Source organism: Hypanus sabinus, chromosome 3 (genome assembly GCF_030144855.1).
Source record: "Hypanus sabinus isolate sHypSab1 chromosome 3, sHypSab1.hap1, whole genome shotgun sequence".
Taxonomy (NCBI): domain Eukaryota; kingdom Metazoa; phylum Chordata; class Chondrichthyes; order Myliobatiformes; family Dasyatidae; genus Hypanus; species Hypanus sabinus.
The window spans coordinates 146,629,401-146,649,282 of record NC_082708.1 but is presented as its reverse complement, the minus strand read 5'-3'; the positions used below and the strand labels follow the sequence as shown (position 1 = coordinate 146,649,282).

At 37.9% G+C, this 19,882-nt stretch overlaps 2 protein-coding genes across 4 annotated transcripts in view; one reads left to right on the top strand and one right to left on the bottom strand.

Annotated features, from left to right (window-relative positions):
- The window catches only part of LOC132391751 (SCAN domain-containing protein 3-like), a 43,963-nt gene extending 31,064 nt beyond the window's left edge, over window positions 1-12,899 (top strand). Inside the window, exons 1-3 of one of the 2 annotated variants that reach the window (XM_059965327.1) lie at window positions 47-2,446; window positions 10,887-11,008; window positions 12,773-12,899. In XM_059965327.1, coding sequence (XP_059821310.1) covers window positions 819-1,775 — 957 coding nt within the window. In that variant the 5' untranslated portion in view covers window positions 47-818 and the 3' untranslated portion in view covers window positions 1,776-2,446; window positions 10,887-11,008; window positions 12,773-12,899. Of the gene's footprint in view, window positions 1-46; window positions 2,447-10,886; window positions 11,009-12,772 lie in introns of those variants that run through there. The other variant, XR_009511340.1, reaches the window with a different exon arrangement.
- helq (helicase, POLQ like) overlaps window positions 1-19,882 on the bottom strand; it is a 59,703-nt gene that overhangs the window by 24,840 nt on the left and 14,981 nt on the right. The window contains exons 1-10 of one of the 2 annotated variants that reach the window (XM_059965325.1): window positions 19,374-19,512; window positions 15,310-15,382; window positions 13,733-13,830; window positions 13,200-13,298; window positions 12,713-12,858; window positions 10,999-11,238; window positions 6,511-6,652; window positions 4,673-4,777; window positions 3,663-3,888; window positions 3,261-3,418 (exon numbers count right to left, since the gene is read on the bottom strand). In XM_059965325.1, the coding sequence (XP_059821308.1) occupies window positions 3,261-3,418; window positions 3,663-3,888; window positions 4,673-4,777; window positions 6,511-6,652; window positions 10,999-11,238; window positions 12,713-12,858; window positions 13,200-13,298; window positions 13,733-13,830; window positions 15,310-15,376 (1,281 nt within the window). In that variant the 5' untranslated portion in view covers window positions 15,377-15,382; window positions 19,374-19,512. Of the gene's footprint in view, window positions 1-3,260; window positions 3,419-3,662; window positions 3,889-4,672; window positions 4,778-6,510; window positions 6,653-10,998; window positions 11,239-12,712; window positions 12,859-13,199; window positions 13,299-13,732; window positions 13,831-15,309; window positions 15,383-19,373; window positions 19,513-19,882 lie in introns of those variants that run through there. The other variant, XM_059965324.1, reaches the window with a different exon arrangement.

Here is a 19,882-nt window from a genome sequence, read left to right as displayed (position 1 = left end):
GTTTTCAACGGATGCTGCCCGACCTGCTGAGTTCATCCAGCTTGTTTGTACGTGTTGATCAGAATTTGGAGGGCACACACCAGGTATAATATTGTACTTAATTACAAGTATACTTAATGGTATACTGTAAATCAACAGAAAATTTCAAGGGCAATAAAAAATAAAGAAGTTCATTGTGGTATTGTATTTAGTGGTGTTCGCTCAGTTTTTGAAACCTACAGAGTAGGGTGATGTAATTGGGAAAAATGTACATAATTCACAATCACTGACATTGAATTTGGGCTTCACTTTAAGAGGCTGGTCTGATATTGTGTGTGTGTCTGTGTTTATAAAATGACATTGTTACATAAAGATTTTTAGCCCGCTTAAGTGTTTAGATTTTGGAGTTCAATAAAATATGTTACAGCTTTCATTAAACATAAAATGCCTCACTTAGTTTTATTTGCAAAATGTTACGTTGGTGACCCTGATGCTGTAGTTCCTTCCACTAGAGCAAACAACCCCAACAGACGGACCGCAGGCCAGGTCTGGACTGCGAGAATCAAATGTCTGGACCACGCTGACCCATCAGCACTTAAGTGAATGCACCTGTCATAACATGCAAATAAAGCATGCGCCGCTATAATTTATTTTAACCTCATCCCACACCGTACACTTGACCTATGCCCCCGTAGAGCGCACGACCTACTGCGCGCTCTCTATGATCCTCGACTAGTCAGTGGCACACACCAGCTACCTGCCTATCATCTAAGAAGCGAATCTGTTATCTAAGCGAATTGTTACCAGCAGTAAGTCACGGATCCTAAACCAAGAATAACATGGCCTGCGCAAGAAAGCACAAAGTCGACCAGGAGAACCGTCAGTTCAAATTTGCACAAGAGAGCGCAACAGCTGCATCACTGCATGTGGCATGGAATCTTGCCAAAGCTAAGAAGCCATTTGCTGATGCTGAGTTGATTAAAACTTGTGCAATTAATATGGTTAGCGAAGTTTTAAGTCATGATAAGAAAACCAAGAAAGCGGTTGTGGAGCTATTAAAGACTGTGCCATTGTCGGCTAACACAGCAACAAGAAGAGTAGAAGTATTAGTGGAGGAGTGCTTTTCCAATCTACTCACCAATTTGGAGAAAGCAGAAGCCATATCACTAGCCATAGACTTGTCCTGTGACCAAACTGATATGGAAGAGCTATATGTGTTCACAAGATTTTTTGAATGGAAGACCTTTCGGGAAGAGCTTCTTTGTTTGCTTCCTCTGCTTGGGCGCACAACTGGGGAAATAATTTTTAACGAATTGACACAGTTCTTTGAGAATGGCTTGGATGTGAGCAAAATTGTGTCCGTTGTCACTGATAGGGCTCCATCAATGGTGGCACAACACAAGGGCTTGGTAAGCAGGTTTGCCGCTGTTAACCCAGCATTCTTGGCATTTCATTGCATTATTCACAAATCAGTGTTGTGCGCTAAACTGTGTGGGGAAATGAAAGAGGCAATGCATACTGTAACAGAACTGGTAAATACCGTTCATGAGAGTTCTCGTCTGCAACATTGTCTTTTCAGAGCATTGCTGGAGGAAATGACAGCGGAACACAAAGATCTTTTGCAGCATAATGATGTTCGCTGGCTGAGCAAAGGCCGTGTGTCGGGGAGGCTGTGCGACCTGCACGATGAGCTTGTGCCATTTTTATCCAGCCTGCAGAGCCAAAAAGCCCAAGGATTTAAGAGGTTTTTAAGTGACAACAAGGTGATGGTAAATGTGACATCATGTCTCATTTAAATCAACTTAACCTACAATTACAAGACAGCAATCACACTGTTGCGGATGTGTATGAGGCGAATGAAGCTTTCCGGTCAAAGCTGAACTGTTTGGAGAGAGACATTCACGGGGGAAGTTGCACTTTCCATGTCTGCGGGAGCAGTGCAAGAAGAACGAAACGTGGGAGGATCCAGTGATGAAGGATTTCGTGACGAGCCTGGCAGAAAACTTCAGGGAACGATTTGAAAGCGCCGCTAAACTCTCAGGTGACATCCTCCTCTTCCTGAGACGGTCATTCTCCATTTCGGCTGACGGCCAGTGGACTGCAGAGGCCAAATGGCTGGTGCTTTCCATAGATGAGGCAGCTCTTCAGATGGAAGTCTTGGAAATGGGAACGTCTGATTTGCTCAAAGCACAACAGAAGGACGTTGGCGTGAGTGACTTTTAGATCAACGTGGTTCCCCAAGCTCAATTCAAAAACATGAAAGCTTTGCAATGCTCCTACTCACACTGTTCCCCTCCACGTACACATGTAGTCATTGTTTTCTTCAATGAACTCTATCAAGAAACAGGACAGATACAGACTCTCCAATGTGCATCTTGGCCAGTGCCTCAGGATTGCCACAACAGAATACAGGTCCAACATCAGAAGGATTACCTCATCCTGTCGCTGTCACTTCTCTCACTGATTGGTGAGTGAATCCATTTATTTTTGTGCATTAGTCAATCTTATTGTGGTATAATAATATTACAACAACAATAATACTGATAATTTCATTTATAGCTACACTGCATACTTGAAATGCTACAGAGCTTAATTAAAAAGAACAAATAGATGAAATGAGAGAACAGAAACAGTGGAAAAGGCAGCAGCACTAAAACTCTGAAAGAGAAGTGTGTGTGTGTGTGTGTGTGTGTGTGTGTGTGCGCGCGCACGCGCGTGTGTGCGTGTGTGTGTAGTCCCAGATGAGTTCTCAATGTGACAGCTGACAGCTGTGAAAGGTAGAGTCATATTGAAGTTGTTTGGACTTGTTCTGTTTCAAGACTGCATGGTTTTTTTTCTTGTGAGATTCACAACACAGGCTTTGAGACTCCCAGGCCGATATAATTACCGCCGCCGCCACCACCACCACCATCTGCCCATAAAACAACTTACTGGCACAATGAAAAAAGAAACCTGGACGTTTTGGCCCTTGGCTTGGCATGCTTGACATAATTTGGTCCTTGTGGAAAACTAATTGGGGAACCCTACACTAGAGTATTGTATGTTCTCAACCTAATTATAGTTTTACACTCAATTGTTCATAAATCAGAAAAAAAATCCATGCACGCTCTCAAAATTTTCTCTGTTCCAGCCAATGAAGTTCAAGCTTCTCATTATCAATAATCAACTAAATGACTTGTTCAATTTTGCCCTGTGAGTCCAAGAGTACACACCAAGCTAAACAGTGACATGGAGCTTGTGTTGCTGTGAATGGTGTGAAAAATCTCCATACTGTAACTTACCTGTCTAAAATAAATCATCCAGTCTGGAGAACATTGGGAACCCATATCATATGGTGTTATCAAATAAATTAAATGAAGGTAGTTGTCAAGTACCAATCCCTCCAAACTTTTCTTCAAATCCATGTTTAAAGTATCACAGTAAGCCAAGTCTATTGACCCTAGAAGATATCAGTAAATATTCATGAACATACATGCTGAAGAGACTGAAAAAACTTTCAACAGATCTAGTTCGTTAATACACAGTAAGCAAATCAGTCCAGTGGGAAGTTCCCCAACTGCACAGCACTTGTATGAAGAACACTTCACAAGAAAAGTTCACTATATTTCAATATTGCAATTAAAAGATACATGTGCTGTTTACTAAACAAGAAGCCAGCAGACGAAGATGAGTATCCAGCTCACCTTTGTAAGCAGCACGACCCAGATTTGTGATTTCCAGTTGACAGCTTCTCTGTTCACCTTCGCTACTCCTTGATACTTGGCCTTTTATTAAACCTTTTTCCAACAAAGGCTGAAGAGCTTGTTCTATGACTTCCAAAAAGGTTTTTTCTTTGAAATGGAGTTGCTTCTGCACTCCAAGCAAAGTGATTTCCATGAACTCAACAATTTTATCAAGTGTCTGAGCAATCTGCAAAAGTCGGGGGGTGGGGGAAGACAATATAAACTTAAGTAAAAGGTAAATCTGTGTTGACATTTTCTCCATAATCAACACATAAAGAACACTTGAAATTTTAAAAAAATAACTAAATTATGTAATATATAAAAGTCATTTCCTTGCTTCCTCACAGCTTCATTCAAATAAATGGAGATATCACAAGGAACTGTGGACTGGTCACAGCCGGCACATTGCAATCCACAAGTTCACAATATCCATGTTTTTGCAGGAATCCTGAACAAGATGTTACCAGCAAATGGAAATAAATGCTATTGTTATTGCTCAAATACTTTACAGCTTTTCTATGAATGTCATGGCAATAATACATATCAACCATACTGTATTATTTGCCAACAGTCAATTACAATTCCTTTTTATATAATGACTATACAATTATGATTATATAATCTTGCAGCATTCTTTGAGTGCACTGCACAATCATCAGCTGCAATTACAGTTGCTCTGAGCAAAAGCAGATTTTAGAAGATAATTAAATATTCCCAAAGTCCTTAAAACACATCTAATATTTCACATTATCTTAATAGTGAAATCCACCCTATAATCTAAGATCAGCTCCTCTACTACAACAGCAGAACAAGAACTTTGGAGAAGATAAGCAAGTGAGTTGCACACCATGGATTACTTGTGGAAGTACTGGACCATGGATGGGTGCTTTTGGGTGATTACATCCAATTAGTTTAAGTGAACAGTGCCAATCAACTATTCCATTTTTATTGTATGTGATTATATACTGTACCTTTAGTCCAATAAGGGATAGCAGCAGATCTTTAATTCCTTTTTCACCATCTTGTATAAGATTGCTATAGCAACACTCCACTGGTCTACTTACCAAGTCTGCAATCTGCAGACAAAAAATAGAAAATGTAACTTTAATGTAGTCAATATAGAACTGAACTTATGAATGACATCTTTGTTATTCAGAGAATTCTAATTCCCACCTCGCCTAACAGGCAGAACAGGATATGTGGGGAAGGTGGCAATTTTCCATTTGGATCTAATTCAATTCACACAAAACTGTGCTAAATTGAGAAGTTCCACTCAAACTTATCTGCATAGGCTGAACATAAAATCTGCTATGAATCAATGCAACCAGGCAACATTATAGGAAGGAATTTAGAAAAAAATCCTTCAAAAGTGCAACTCGATGCAGATTAAGTTAACCATCTCAACCACTATCTGCAAATAACCTTATTTTATATAATAATGACTTTAAAGTTAGGACAGAATCAGTTTCAAGTTATGTTGGTTATTGCACTTGTTTTACATTGAATTAAAAAAAAATCTTTAGCCAGGCCAGCATTTATGAAAATATTGCAGCGAGCTACATCAGCTCTCCTGAAGTTACTCCCACATTGGTATTGGTGGGAGAGTGGGGTCGTTTTGGCTCCAGGATTTAGATAGAGCAAAGAAATGACATAATATTTTCAAGCCAGGCTGCCATACAACTTAGAAGAAAACTTCTTCTGATTTTCTCAAACATTAATGTTTGCCAGTTTAGAAAGTGCTGTCTAAATTGCTCTGGTGAGTGCTGTGATTTTTTTAAACTCACTTTTTACTAAAATAAATGAATGTACTGCACTTCTATGGCCATTCTACATTCCTCTTGTCAATGCTCTAAAACTCAGCATCTCTAAAGGCATTATAAAAATTACTGTATATAAAAAATTTTAGGCTGTGCCCAGTAATTATTTTTGTCTTTACAGATGTCCATAAGTTGATGTAGTCCATATGTCAAAAAATATACAAAATTCACTTAATAAGTTAATTATAGCTCTATGGTATTGTAATTAATGGCATCAGAAGCACACAAAAATGATAAGAACAATGATTAAAAATGGAGAAAGGAAACTAGTTCTGTCTTTTTTAGGAATCAATGTTTTTATTCATTAGGAATTTTCATTTTAATATTATGGAACTAGTTCATAAATCAAGAATAGTACTTCACTCTTCAGATCTAGGCCCTTTACATTAAATACTCCATTAGCATCTTTGCCTAATTTTCCACTTTGTGAATCACTTCTGAGCAATTTGTGCAAATAGATTCCAATCCAATTTCCATTCCAATGCATAACACTCAATAACAGCAAATATTTGTCTTTCTCATATTTAAGATGAAGACCTTCACACTTTCCCTCATTGTAGTCCAGCTGCAATATTCTACCCCTTTGCTTCATCCTTTTCACTTTGTGACTTCATGCGACTCCCAATTTAGTATAACTTGAAGACTTAATATATACAATTTCTTACTGTTTTGTCCACTATTAAAAAATACATATAATATAGAAAACAGGTATTTTATCGCTGCTCACATCCCAACCATTTTTTGTCACCACATTGTCTCTATTTTCAAGGAAGATGAGACCATGTATTATATTCAAGGATAATAGGGTTTTCTTTGTCATGAGTGAGACTTAAAATTTTAGCTTAACTAAACTGAATACTTCACCTTTTTCCTGGACATTAATAACTGAACATAGCTATATGAAACAATAAGTCGCATCAGAAATAATCGCATTGAGTTCAGCAGTCATGTATAATATTAAAAAATAATTTTATTGTAAAAAGTGACATCACCAGTTTCTTATCCTGTTCTTGTGTTATCAGAATACTTTCTCCTTCTGTATCAATACCAGCTCGGCCAGCTCTCCCAACCATCTGTCTGTACTGATTTCTTTTTAGAAAATCTCTGGCAACATAAGGAGATCTCAGAATAACCCTAGGAGGTTAAGAAAAAAGGAAGCACAAGTAAAATCTGAATATTTGGAGTATTAACAAAAGATCAATCTGGGTTATGGGTGAAAGGTGAACTGTTTAAGGGGAACATGAGGGGAACCTTCTTCACTAAGAGGGTCGTAATAGTGTAGAACTGGGAGCCAGTGCAATGAATGCATTCAAGCTCAATTTCAATGTTTCAGAGATGTTTAGATAGGCGCATGGATGGCAGGGGTATGGAGGGCTATGGTCCAGGTGCAGATCGATGAGACTAAGCAGTTTAAATGGTTTGGCACAGACTAAAAGGGCTGAAGGGCCTGCTTCAGTGCTGTACTTTTCTATGACTCTAAAACTTTTTTTCCCCTTTCTTAGCGATGGTTTGAGTGTTTCATGTATTGCAGCCTATTGGCAACCTCTTCCCCAATGCCTCACAAATAAATATTGCCCTGAGTTTCAAACCTGTCAAGTCTGGATGTAGTGTTTTTAAAAAAAACTTTCCTTTCAATGTAATTTCCATTTCAAAGACAAAAGCCAATTTCCTTTATTCTTCCCAACAGTGGAGATTATCTTATCAATGATGCAGCTGTTGGGCAAGACTGCTGAATTTGCTTCACCTGATAGATAAGGGCATGCATAGTAACAGAACACAGTTTCAGCAATGACTCCTCAACTAAAATGCATGTGCCTAACCAAAGGGATATCCTGTTCAGTATTCACAACCTCATCCTCTAGTTGGGGCATTACCAACAGTACTGGATAAGGAAGGAGCTGCTCAGATGGGGCGGGCTTCACCTGTGCTCAGGATCCTGGGGAAATGCACGACTAGTGCTCTGGATAGGGCTTTAAATTAAATAGTTGGGGGGTGCAGGGGTTCATCACATAGGAAAAGCATGGATTAAGTAAAGGGAAAGGAAAGCTGCCACAAAGTAATACATTTCACAAATAAGTCAGTGATAATAAACCTGATTCTGTTCACGTAATTTGGTAAAAGGAATACGAAAGTCATAGACTACTTTCTAAATGGGGAGACTGAGAAAACAGGAGTGCAAAGGGACTTGAGAGTTCTAGTGCAGAATTCCTTAAGGATTAATTTGCAGATTCATTCGGTAGTAAGGAAGGCAGATGCAATATTAGCATTTATAAGGCGATGGCTAGACCTCAACTGGAGTATCATGAGCAGCTTTGGGCACAGAAAGTACAGTTGCGAGAAAAAGTTTTATGAACCCTTTGCAATTGCCTTGTTTTCTGCATTAATTACTCATAAAATATGGTCTGATCTTCATCTAAGTCACAATAATAGCCAACTACTATCCGCCTAAAATAATAGCACACAAACAACTGTACTTTTCCTGTCTTTATTGAACACATTGTTTAATTATTCACAGTCCAGGCTTGAACCCTTTTATTTAATAACTGCTAGAACCTTTAGCAACAATAATTTCCACCAAACATTTCTGATAGCTGTTAATCAGACTTGCACAACAGCAAGGAGGAAATTGAGATCATTCCTCCATACAAAACTGTTTCAGTTTATCAATATTTCTGAGATACCATGCGTAAACAGCCCTCTTCAGGTCATGCTACAACATCTAAATTAGGTTAAGGTCTGGATTTTGACTTGGCTGTTCCAAAACACAGATTTTCTTCTTTTTCAGCCATTCTGTATCAATTTACTCTTGTGTTTTGAATCATTGTCTTGTTGCATTACCCAACTTCTATTCAACTTCAAGAGACCCACCGCTACCCTGACATTCTCCTATAAAATGTCTTGATACAATTTTGAATTCATTGTTCCCTCTACAATTGCAAGCTGTCCAGACCTGAAGGCAGCAAAGCAGCCCCAAACCATGATGTTCCTTCCACCATGCTTCACAGTTGGGAGGATGTTTTGGTGTTGATATGCAGTGTCCTTTTTTCTCCAAACATAGCAATGTGCATTTCTATCATAAAGGTCAACTTTTGCCTCATTTGTCCATAGAACATTGTCCCAGAAGCATTGTAGAACATCCTGGTGGTCTTTTGCAAACTTGAGGTGTGCAATAATGACTTTTTTGGGTGTGCATTGGTTTCCTCTGTGGTGTCCTTCCACGAACAACTTTCTTGTTCAGTGTTTTCTTATAGTGGACATAAGAACAGAGCCTTTAGCAAGTTCTAGAGGTTTTGGCAGGTCTTTCGCAGTTACCCTTGTGTTCTTTTTCCACCTTCTTCAGCATTGCACATTGTGCTCTTGGAGTGATCTTTGCAGAATGTCCACTCCTAGGTAGAGAAGCAACAGTACTGAATTACCTCTGTTTAAGACAATTTCTTTTATGTGGACTGATGAACACTCCGATCTTCAGAAATGCTTTTGTAGCCTTTTCCAGCTTCATGCGTCTCTACAATTCTTCTTCCACAGTCCTCTGAAAGTTGTTTTGATTGAAGCATTGTGCACATAAACAGATCTTTCTCGAGAAGAACAGGCTCTGTCAGTAACCTGACTTTGGGTCTATTTTTTTAAATAGGACAGGGCACCTCTACAACCCACACCTCTAATCTCAACTCATTGATTGGAACACCTGACTCCAAATTGTTTCTGTAGAAGGCTCACATACTTTTTTGAAGCTAGACTGTGATTGTTTAAATGGTGTACTCAGTATTGATGAGAAGAAGTACACTTGTCTGTGTGTTATTAGTATTTGCCTATTATTGTGACTTAGATGAAGTTCGGACCACATTTTATGAAAATTAATGCAGAAAACCAGGTAATTGCAAAGGGATGAAGTGGGATCTCATTGAAATCTATTGAGTATTGAAAGGCTTGGATAGAGTGGATGTGGAGAGGACGTTTCCGGTAGTGGGAAGAGTCTAGGACCAGATGGCAGAACCTCAGAATAAGGACAGAGATAAGGAGGAACTTCTTTAACCCGAGGGTGGTGACTTTGTGGGATTTCCTGTATGGACAGTTGGAGGTCAAGGTATTGGATATATTTTAAACAAATATTGAGAGAACTATCCTTTTGGCTTATATCTTTGATGAGGATTCCAGCGTCCCTTTGGATACTGAAATCTAAACTCACTCCCTTCAATAGATATTGTGCACATTGCTTCTGGCCAAATGCCATACGGCATTTTTGATTCTCATTGGGTTATATATACTGCAATTTCCAATGAAGAATTCCAGCCTTGAAGGCCCCCTCCATATCCAAAAGGACTTCCATCCATCTCTTTTGCCTTCTCGTCTAACAAAGACTCTTTGATCTGAACCACTGACTGTTTCTCTTTCTACTGACACCACTTGATCAACTTAAGGGTTTCCAGCATTTTCTGTTTTTATGCCACAGGGATAGTGTTTCTATTTATTGATAAGAATTGACTTATAATGCGAAGTTCTGTCAAGGAAAGCAGAGATCCCACTAGTAAACGGAAGAGATTCTGCAGATGCTAGAAATCTAGAATATCACACTCAAACTGCTGGAGGAACTCCATAGGTCAGGCATCAATGGAGAGGAATAAAGAGCCAATGCTTCAGACAGAGAATCTTCATTAGGGCTGGAAAGTAAGTGGGAAGAAGTCAGGTCCTCAGGGATCTCGGGGTTGTACATGGTGATATACTGCATATGTACTTTGATAATAAATTTACTTTGAACTTCAAATTTTAGTTTGAGATCCCACATAGTAGATCTTTCCTGATAACACCACATTATTCCTGTTCCAAACTTCTTTTTAGCTAATTTTAATGCTTTCTGACATAAATGAGTGCTAGCAATAAAAATAACTAGATTTAACAAACGTTTTAATTAAAACTCGTATTAACTCTACCTCAAGAATGGTTTCTCCTTAATTCCATTTATTTCAGTTTAACTGCAGAGTTCTTTGGTATCACGCTTTGTTAAATGAGATCTTCATCTCAAGGGTTTTGTTTCTCACCATCTTTGCAATTCAACTGCTTTTTCTATGGGTGCAACAATAAGCCCTGATATGGGAAAACTGCACTGATGAATTTAGAATTGATTGGTTGAACAAAGCACACAAGCTGTACTTGTGCTATAATTGTGCTGTGCTGTGCATAAAAGTATCCAGTTAACAATTGTGATAGCGATTCTATAAAATTCAACTTGAATCAAAATATGATAAGCTAATGTAAAAGTAATACCAGGTATAACAGTGTTAAGTATTTTACGCCAAGTTTTCATTAAATATCCTTGTCCTCCAATCATCGATCACAATACTAGGTGAAAACTCTCTGCTTTGATTCACAGAGCATCAGCTGGCTGAACTGCAGTACATGCTTCTGATACAGTTCTAAATTGCAAGTCAATTAAGGTGGAAGAAAACCCATGAATGATGGTTCAGTAACGATTCAGCACTGACCTCCGAGCTGGTAGGTTAACACCAGCAGCAAGTGTGGACGTACAAGTTAGCAAGCAGAGTACTCCTGCAGAGTAGGCCTGCTCTAAAACTTTTCTTTCATCATTTGTCAGCCCACTATGATGGTATGCTAATCCATATGGCACAGTTCCACGTAAAACTGGGCATATCACACCATTTCCTATGTTTTTCAACTCCTTAATAAGAACACACTTTTCTTCCTTCTTGACTGAAAGAAATGACCTGGGGAAAAAGAAACAAGAGAGGATTAACAAAACAACCACATGAACTTGAGAGAAAATTAAGAACATAAATGTAGTATTCAATGGTTTTGACACGATATAAAATTTCTATTTGAAATGTACAGTACACAACGTTACTGTGGCTCCTTAGGATTTATGCTAGATGTCCTTCTGAAGTTCAGAATCACACATCAGCCATTTTGGAAAATCTCTCATCTGCTTATGTACAAAGAGAACATCCTAATATCTTTGCAAATAAAAGTGGGATCTGGGAAGAGACTAAGTACCCACAGAGGGAGCTTGGAGTTCAGATATATAGTTTCCTGAAAGCGGAATCAGAGGGAGACAGAATGGAGCAGAAGGCTTTTGGCATGCTGACCTCAGTCAGTCAGGGCACTGAGTATAGATGTTGGGAGGTTATGTTGCAGTTGCACAAAATGCTGGCGAGGTAGCAATTTGAATATCATGTTCAGTTTTGGAAAAGATGTTATTAAACTGGAAAAGAATGCATGAGAGATTTCCGAGATCTTAATGGACTTGACATTACAGGGAAAGGTTGTTCAGGCAATGACATTTTTCCTTGGAGTGTAGGAGTCTGAGAGGTAATCTTTCAGAGGTGTATAAAATCATGATGGTCATAGATAGGGTGTATGCACTCTGCCTTCTACCCCAGTGTTGGGAAACGAAAAACTAGAGGTCATAGCTTTTAGCTGAAAGGGTTAAGACTTGATATGGTTTTGAAAGGCATCTTTTCTGCACAGAATGTGGTCAGTATATAGAACGAGGTATCAGAGGAAGTGGTACAATAACAATGTTATAAAAAACTTGGCAGGGTACATGGATTGGAAAGGCATCTTGTTTGGTATGCACCAGTTGGGCCAATGGGCCTGTTTCTGTGCTATATGACACTATAACAACATGGACACCAATTTTTTGGAGTTCCCCTGTGTCTACCTTATCATGTGAATGCAGTTCTACTTATACCTATTCATACTTTATCAATATCCCTTCACCTCTATCCTTTTATTGTTTTACTCAATCTAACATCAGTTATTGTTTGAGCGGGATAACAAAACACTTCATAGCCTTAAAGCTCAGTGTAAAAATGTGCAGGTCACCAAGAACAACTCCCTATTACAATAATAATTGATCCATTACTTTTTGCTTTTAGTCATTCGTGAGGACACTGGTTACTATTTACATTCTTAAATTGGCTTAGCAATTGCATAATTAATTTCAGGCAAGGTATTAAATCAAGAAACTTTTACACCACAGCTGATGCAAGATGATTTCCTTCAGGTTAGAATCTTGAGAGACACAATGTAGAACTGTTAAAACATTAAATGGTCGAATCAGATTTGTGATCAGAATTCAACACCTGCAAGCCTATCTCTATTAATAATTTACTCAGGTGTTTGCTTTAAATTCAACAAATAATATTTGAAAATGTAAATATACATTAATTGTGTGCATACTTGTTTAAATACTTGCAGAGCATCTTGCTCACATTTTCACAATTCTTTTTGGTTGGACAGAACAAAAGACAAGAATACTTCGGGATAACTTCAGTCACAAGTGCAATAAGATGATCTGGATCAATTTTCTCCATTGCACTTGAATACTAGAAGGGAAAACAAAATAAGAAAATATAACATCTTGTTCCTTCAATAATAATATATTCTGATAAATACTTAATTTATCATGATTATTTATTCTATTCACACGAGTATAACAATATCAATATTGATGGTCTTGATAGCCTATTTTTTTTCCATGTGGCTTAGTAGCAATTCTGCCTGAAGCACTTTGGAACATCTTAATAAATTTATAGTTATAGAGAAATACTCCCACAGCTAAGTACCTCAATTGAAATAAACTGGTAATTTACTTTAGAATTGCAGTTAAACATTAGCTTGGATATCTGCCCTTTGGAAAGTTGAATCATTTTGTATTGTACTTTACCTTGTAGTTCAATAGTCGAGCAAATACAAAACCATTTTCTGATTTGCTGTCCACCTCGTAAATACTATCACGAATTTTAACATATTCTTTTAACTGGACCTAAAGTTTAAAATGGAAAAAAAAACTCACAACAAAAGAATGTCATTAACTATAAGTATTAGAATGTATAATAAATTTTTCTTTGACATTTTCTACACAAAGGGGATATTAGTAATTGAAATGAAAATTTTCTGCTTAACACCTCATTTCAGGATCAAAATCAGGTTATAAAAGAGCCAAACAATTTCTTACATAATAAGCACGCAAAAAGAAAAGCTACAAAGTTAAAAAAATTATCACTAATATCCTGTATTGTGTTATCTTAAAATATCTCAGTTATAACAGTTACATTTACTGACAAACATGCAACTTTTGAAGTATCATTTTGAGATCAGAAACTGAAAAGTCAAGTCCAAATATTAAACATAAAAAGTGATCAAAAGAATTTAAATACAGAACATCCATGTACTGTTGTTACATTTCATCCTACTCACAGGTCGGAAGTTACTAGTATAATGTTCTGCCTTCAGAAATTGCTGCAAATCAGAGACGTTGCTCAGGGTTGCACTCATTCCAATGATTTGTGTGGCTTCTGGATACAGAAACGAAAGTTAAATATCAAATAGTACGCAGCCATTTATTTGGTAAATTAGATTTTCTTGTCAGACAGTTATTTGTATATACTTAAATTTGCCCTGATGGCTAATCTGACAGCAGAAAATCAATAACCATTCATGAAATGGCTTGCTGGTTTGCAAGTTTTATTTGAATTAATTATTTACAAAATAAACCCTTCAATTACCAACATTCTGGGACCTACACTTTGTACTAATAATTATGTCTGAAAACACCAAAAATAAAAATGGCTCATGGAAATGTTTCCACTTCTTATTAAAATGTTAGATGTATCCACAAGATATATGTCAGGAGGGATCTCCCCTCTGTGGACTCTATTGGTAAAGCAGCCAACACAATCACAGCTGACCCCTCTCCCCATGGATTTTCTCATCTGCCCCCTACCATCAGTCGAAAGACAAAAAAGCCTGAAAGCATGTCCCATCAGGCTTAAGAACAGCTTTTATCCTGCTGTTATAACACTAATGAATGGACCTTTTGTATTATAGGATGGACTCTTGACCTCACAATCTACCTCGTTATGACCTTAATGTTTGCCTACACTCTCTCTGTAACTGTAACATTTCATTCTGCATTGTTATTGCTTTTCCCTTGTAGTACAATATATTGTGATGAAATGGTCTATCTGCATGGAATGCAAAACAGAACTGTTGTTTCGCATTCAGTGAATGTGGCAAATAATAAACCAATTAACCAAGATACGTTTTGAGTCATTACTAAGCTTCAGATGGTAGTTAAACTTTTTACTTCATTCCTGTAATTTACGAGATGCACTCCCTCTGTCGTTTGTATCACTAGTTTAAATTGCTGGGTTATTTTCATGTAAGTAGAGATTCACAACAGAACTCAAGTCCAGCGACTACTTGGTATCTCACTAGCCGTTCAGTACGTTCTATCATCTGAAACCAGACTACAGACTATTTATGGCTTATCAGTTCTTTTTGAATTCTGGACATAAGCATTAATTATCTATTATTTTTTCCAAATGCAAATCAGATCAAATAATAAAGTACAAGCAAGGTCCCATCTAACAGTTGTAACAGAGCAGGGTGGTAGCAGTATGACTGTAAGTGAGGAAAAAACTATTATCAGCTTCAAATCAGAGGAATTTTATAGCGAATGCTTGGGATGTATTGTAAATTAGTAGGACAGTGTTTCTCTCAATTCTCCAATGCATTCACAACATTAAACTGTTATCTAATCTACGTATTCAGTTGCTTTGACAAATTTTGGTCAGATTATCTGCATAAAGGTCTTACCACATCCCTCACCCAAACTGAGAAACAGTTTAGTATATACGGCTTCTGCCAATAACCTGGATCTATTTCTATGCTCAGCAAATGACTTGACATTGAAAAGGCTCTGAGGGAGGGAATTGTGCAGGTAGAGATTTGAACAAAAATCGAATACCAAAATGTTGCTAAATATTACTCACTGGTCATGTAGAGGACTTTAGACAATGTCATTTCCAGTACTGCTCCACGGCTCCCTTCACCAAGCATGTGCAGCTATGATTAAAATAGAAAAGAAATCTAATGATAAACAAGTTTGCATTTATTTTACATTATTAACTTAAAAAAATTGCACAAGGCACTTTAGAAAGGAGTAAAAATAGCCAACATACACGACTGGGCATAGAGACAAATGGTTGCATGTTTAAGTTTTGATGAGTGATGGGAATTGAGGGCAACAGCAGAGATGATTGTTTGAACTAGTCTCTCCCACAAATATGCACACTTGCTGGTGGATAAACTGGGCAAGAATGATAACTCTGTTAATAATGTTACGAACCCCATAACTGGGTGACTTACCAGCAAAGATAGAGACGTCCGTTGAAGTCTGATGATACTATTTTTAACAGTATTTATTAGTAAAGATACACAAAAATAATATCAATGCAAATATACAGATAATATACGTCATCAATACTAAACCTAAAAGTGTGGGTATAATAATAATCAATAAGAAATAAGCTCTATCATTGTCTAGGGGATAATATATTGTCCGATGGAAATATAAAGTTCACTGCAGTTCCACAAGCTGCCGTCTTTTGGTTGTTGCTGTGTTGCAATTGTTGGAGAGAGAGAGAGAGAGAGAGAAAGAGAAAAACTTGCTGGCTTTCCTTTATGATTTCGATCCGTCAGGTGTCTAGTTGTCATGGCCGTTCAAGTGTGACCTCTCCTTTCGCTAAACAGTTCTTCCGTGATGAGCCCGCCACCCCGGCAAGGAAGGTCGCACATGAGCTCTCACCAGCTTTCACTATAAAACGCTATCACGGGATTTCTAGCGTTTCTCCTGGTGCATCTAAAGGGGTGTTCCCCAGACCCCTCTTTTATCCTTACTCACGGGGTCTCATATGTCAATCAGGTTGGGATGATGCAATCCCTCAACCAGACCACTCTGGTTGTCCCCCGAGGGGTTTCAATGAATAGTACAGTACTCAATACACAATTCCTTCTCCAAGAGACAATGGCAGTAATCAGTTCTGCTGATGTCCGGAGACATTCCAAACCTTGTGTATTCTGCGTCTCCCTCTCTCATGATGTGTATCTCTCTCATTTCCTGGTCCCAGACCCGAAATAATAGCGATCTTGCGATTCTCAAAAAGGAGGGGGTGACTTTGTACCCCTCAGAGTTGCTCCACCTTCGTAACAATAACATGACTGATTAGGACAGATTGACCTAACCATCCATTTTACTTGTGCATATGGCAAACAGTTAATAGCAAAACAGAAGAACAAACTTGAGAAAATAATCTTACTAGAGGTTAGATTAGAGGTGTGGCTATAAATCTAAAATGGAGTGGGAAGTGTTGATGTTGAGATTTTTATCAACAATATGGGAACACTGAGGAACAGAGATTCTTTTGAATACTGTATTAAAGTACACAGTGTTATCCCCATATCTAAAATTATTGATGTTTTCACCACTGACTTTGATACCCAACATGTCTCTTACTGTCAAGTCGGAGTTCTTGTTCTTCTTTGAAGATGTGCAGCTTCCCCACTTGAAAGGGATTTAGTGTGCCTACCCGAAGGTTTTTGACCAAACAACTTTTCCTTTTTTTTTCTCCTTTTATTTTTCACAAGTGCGGCAGTTTGATAGTTCCATTAGTTTCATTAGTCAGTAGTCATTTGTCATAAGTCAGTTATTAGTCTAGTCATAAGTCATAAGGTTAAGGAGAAAAACTGGCTGCCTCTCAGACTTTGCAGACGAATTCGGATCTGCACCTCCATTTCTCTAATGGACTGTTATGGCTTCAAACTGGGCAAACTCTCTCGAAGGTTCGCGAGCTCTTCTTAAGCCTCACGCCGTTTCTGAGAAGTGCCTGCGTGCGATGATCCCGTGGCGAAGTTAACCCAAACACAGTGACAGCAGTGCTCTTTTCCATGGAAACAGTATCAAGTTATTTAAAGTTCGGCATCTTACTGCAGATTCCAACACTGCGATGCTGCCGGGTCTGCCCAAATGCTCCGGGCAGAAGCAGCCCTCAGGCAGTAGGTTCTATCTGGTCTATCAGTGAATTCTTGCTCTTACTTTTAAATTTTATTTTCTTTTGCATCTAGGTCCCAATACTTTCTAGAAACTCAAGTTTGACTTGACACTTACTTTTTGTAATATTGTTTCACTGCACACATTAAACAAATCAGGGGAGTAAACACACCCTTGTCTAATGCCTCTCTTGATTTTTGTAAACTGATTCACTTCTCCATCTATTCTTACCACGGCAGTTTGTTTCCAGTACAGATTTCTGATTAGGCAGAGGTCTTTCGAATCTAGATTTAGAGTTTCCTGGGTGACATCAGATGGCAGGTGCAACATGGACATCAAAAGAAGAATAGGGATGGCAAAAGACACCTTTACTAGAATGAAGAGTATACTGACCAACACTAAACTAGGCATGACAAACCACCTAAGAGTACTGAAATGTTACGCTTATCCAGTTATGTTATATGGCTCAGAAAGTTGGATCACATCTAGTAACTTGAAAAAACGAATTGAAGCAGCAGAGTTGTGGTTTTTGAGGAGGATGCAAAGAATATCATGGTCGAAACGAATATCTAACGAGGATGTCATGAACAGAGTAAACACAAATAGAGAAATAATGAATGAGATCATGAAAAGGCAATGTGACTTCATTGGACATGTGATTAGGAAAGAGGAGTTGAAATGCACAGTAACTACGGGAAAGATTGAAGGGAAGAAAGCAAGAGGAAGGCAAAGACGAATGCTGATGGAGACAGCAGCCAGAGAACTGGAAATGAATACCAATGAATTGATCAACTTGACAGGAGAATGTGGGCCATGGGAGTCAAAGCTCAAACTGGGCATGGCACCTGATGATAATGATGATTACTGAAGTACTACAAAACAGAGCACAGATTAGTGGAATTAGCAAGATTAAACGCAAGATCTTGTAAGACACAGAAACAATACATTTATTGTGATGATGTAGAATGACTTCCAGGGTTAGTAGTTGAGATAACTTTAGTCAAAGTTAAAGATTAAACTTGATAGGAGAATGCAAAATTATGAGATTTAAGAATCAAGGGAGGAAGGACAAGTTATAATTAAAATTATTTGTTTGTAGCGTATACAAAAGGTATGGTTTCTCAATACTTCTGCTCCACCAACTGCAGAACATCCACGTAAAGAGCATTTCCATCTAAATTCTAAAGTCTGTATTTCCTATATCTCGGCAGTAAACATTGGGAAGCATTACACATTGGCAGACGGTGTGACAGATTTGCATTGAAATGGTAATTAATAAACAGAAAGAACAATAAATATACAGATTAGTATTTTAAACACTGATCTGTTTAGATAATATAAATTTATAAAGTAAAAAGATTTCCACAATACATTTTGAATTGGGTTTCAAGAGAAAAAATATTGCCATGAACCTTACCCTCCCCAACTCAAACCAGTAACTAGATTATATAGTTGTTTTTCACTTCCTTCATCTTAAAGGTTTCTCATCACTTATATCCAGTCCAGGTGAGAAAAGATTGGAAAAACTATAGTCAATGCAAAGCAATATCCTATTATAGAAATGTAGATAAATGTCAGGCTATGTTCACTCTAATTTTTTTTTACAGCTGTGAGGAACTATTGCTCCAAGCAGGAAAAACTGCGTAGCACTTTAAATGGCATCGGCATTCAGTGGGCTGGTTTATAACGATGAGCTACCGGCTACCGACTTCCATTCTGTTTATTGTTACTAGTTGTAACAGTTGTTATTTGAAATACTGACGATGTAAATACTTCGGGGTGCTAAAATGTTTCAAAGTAAAGGCTGTGGTACATTTATTAGAAAATTTATGGATTATATTCATTAACACATAATAAATTGCAAGGTAATATTGCAATTCACAATATTAACAGATTTCAAAATTATATTAGCAATATTTTGAAATTATATAATGCTAATATAATTTTGAAATTGTTGGTTGTTAAGTTCCTCTCTGTGCCTTGTGGTGCATTGGGCAGCAACCTTACCGTTTCTTTAGCATGTGACTGTCTTTTTAAGAGGCCAAGTTGCTAGTTCGACACTCAACCCAGCACGGATGGAAAGCATGCAAGGAGTCAGCCGAATTCGAACCCAGGACCATCTGCATCAAAGTTCGGTGTGGGCGCCAGTACACCATAGGACAGCTAATTTTGAAATTATGTTAGTATTAAAGAAAATTCCAACTGCGTATCAACAAAGGCTATGTGTATGGGAACATTTCAGTTATTGTGTGCCCAAACACCCGCACAGATTAGAGGGAACAGTAATAGCAGGAATAAGCCAACTGGCCCTCAAAACTTGGTATTCCATTCAATATGTTCATGGTTGACACTCTACTTCAATACCATATTCCCAGTCTTTCCTCAGACTCCCTGACATCATCTGTGTTTATAGGCTATCTGTCAGTTTAAGTACGCTTCTGTCATCTGTGGTAGAGAATGTCAGATTCACCACCCTAGGTAAAGATATTTCTCACCTCAGTCCTAAGATCATAGCC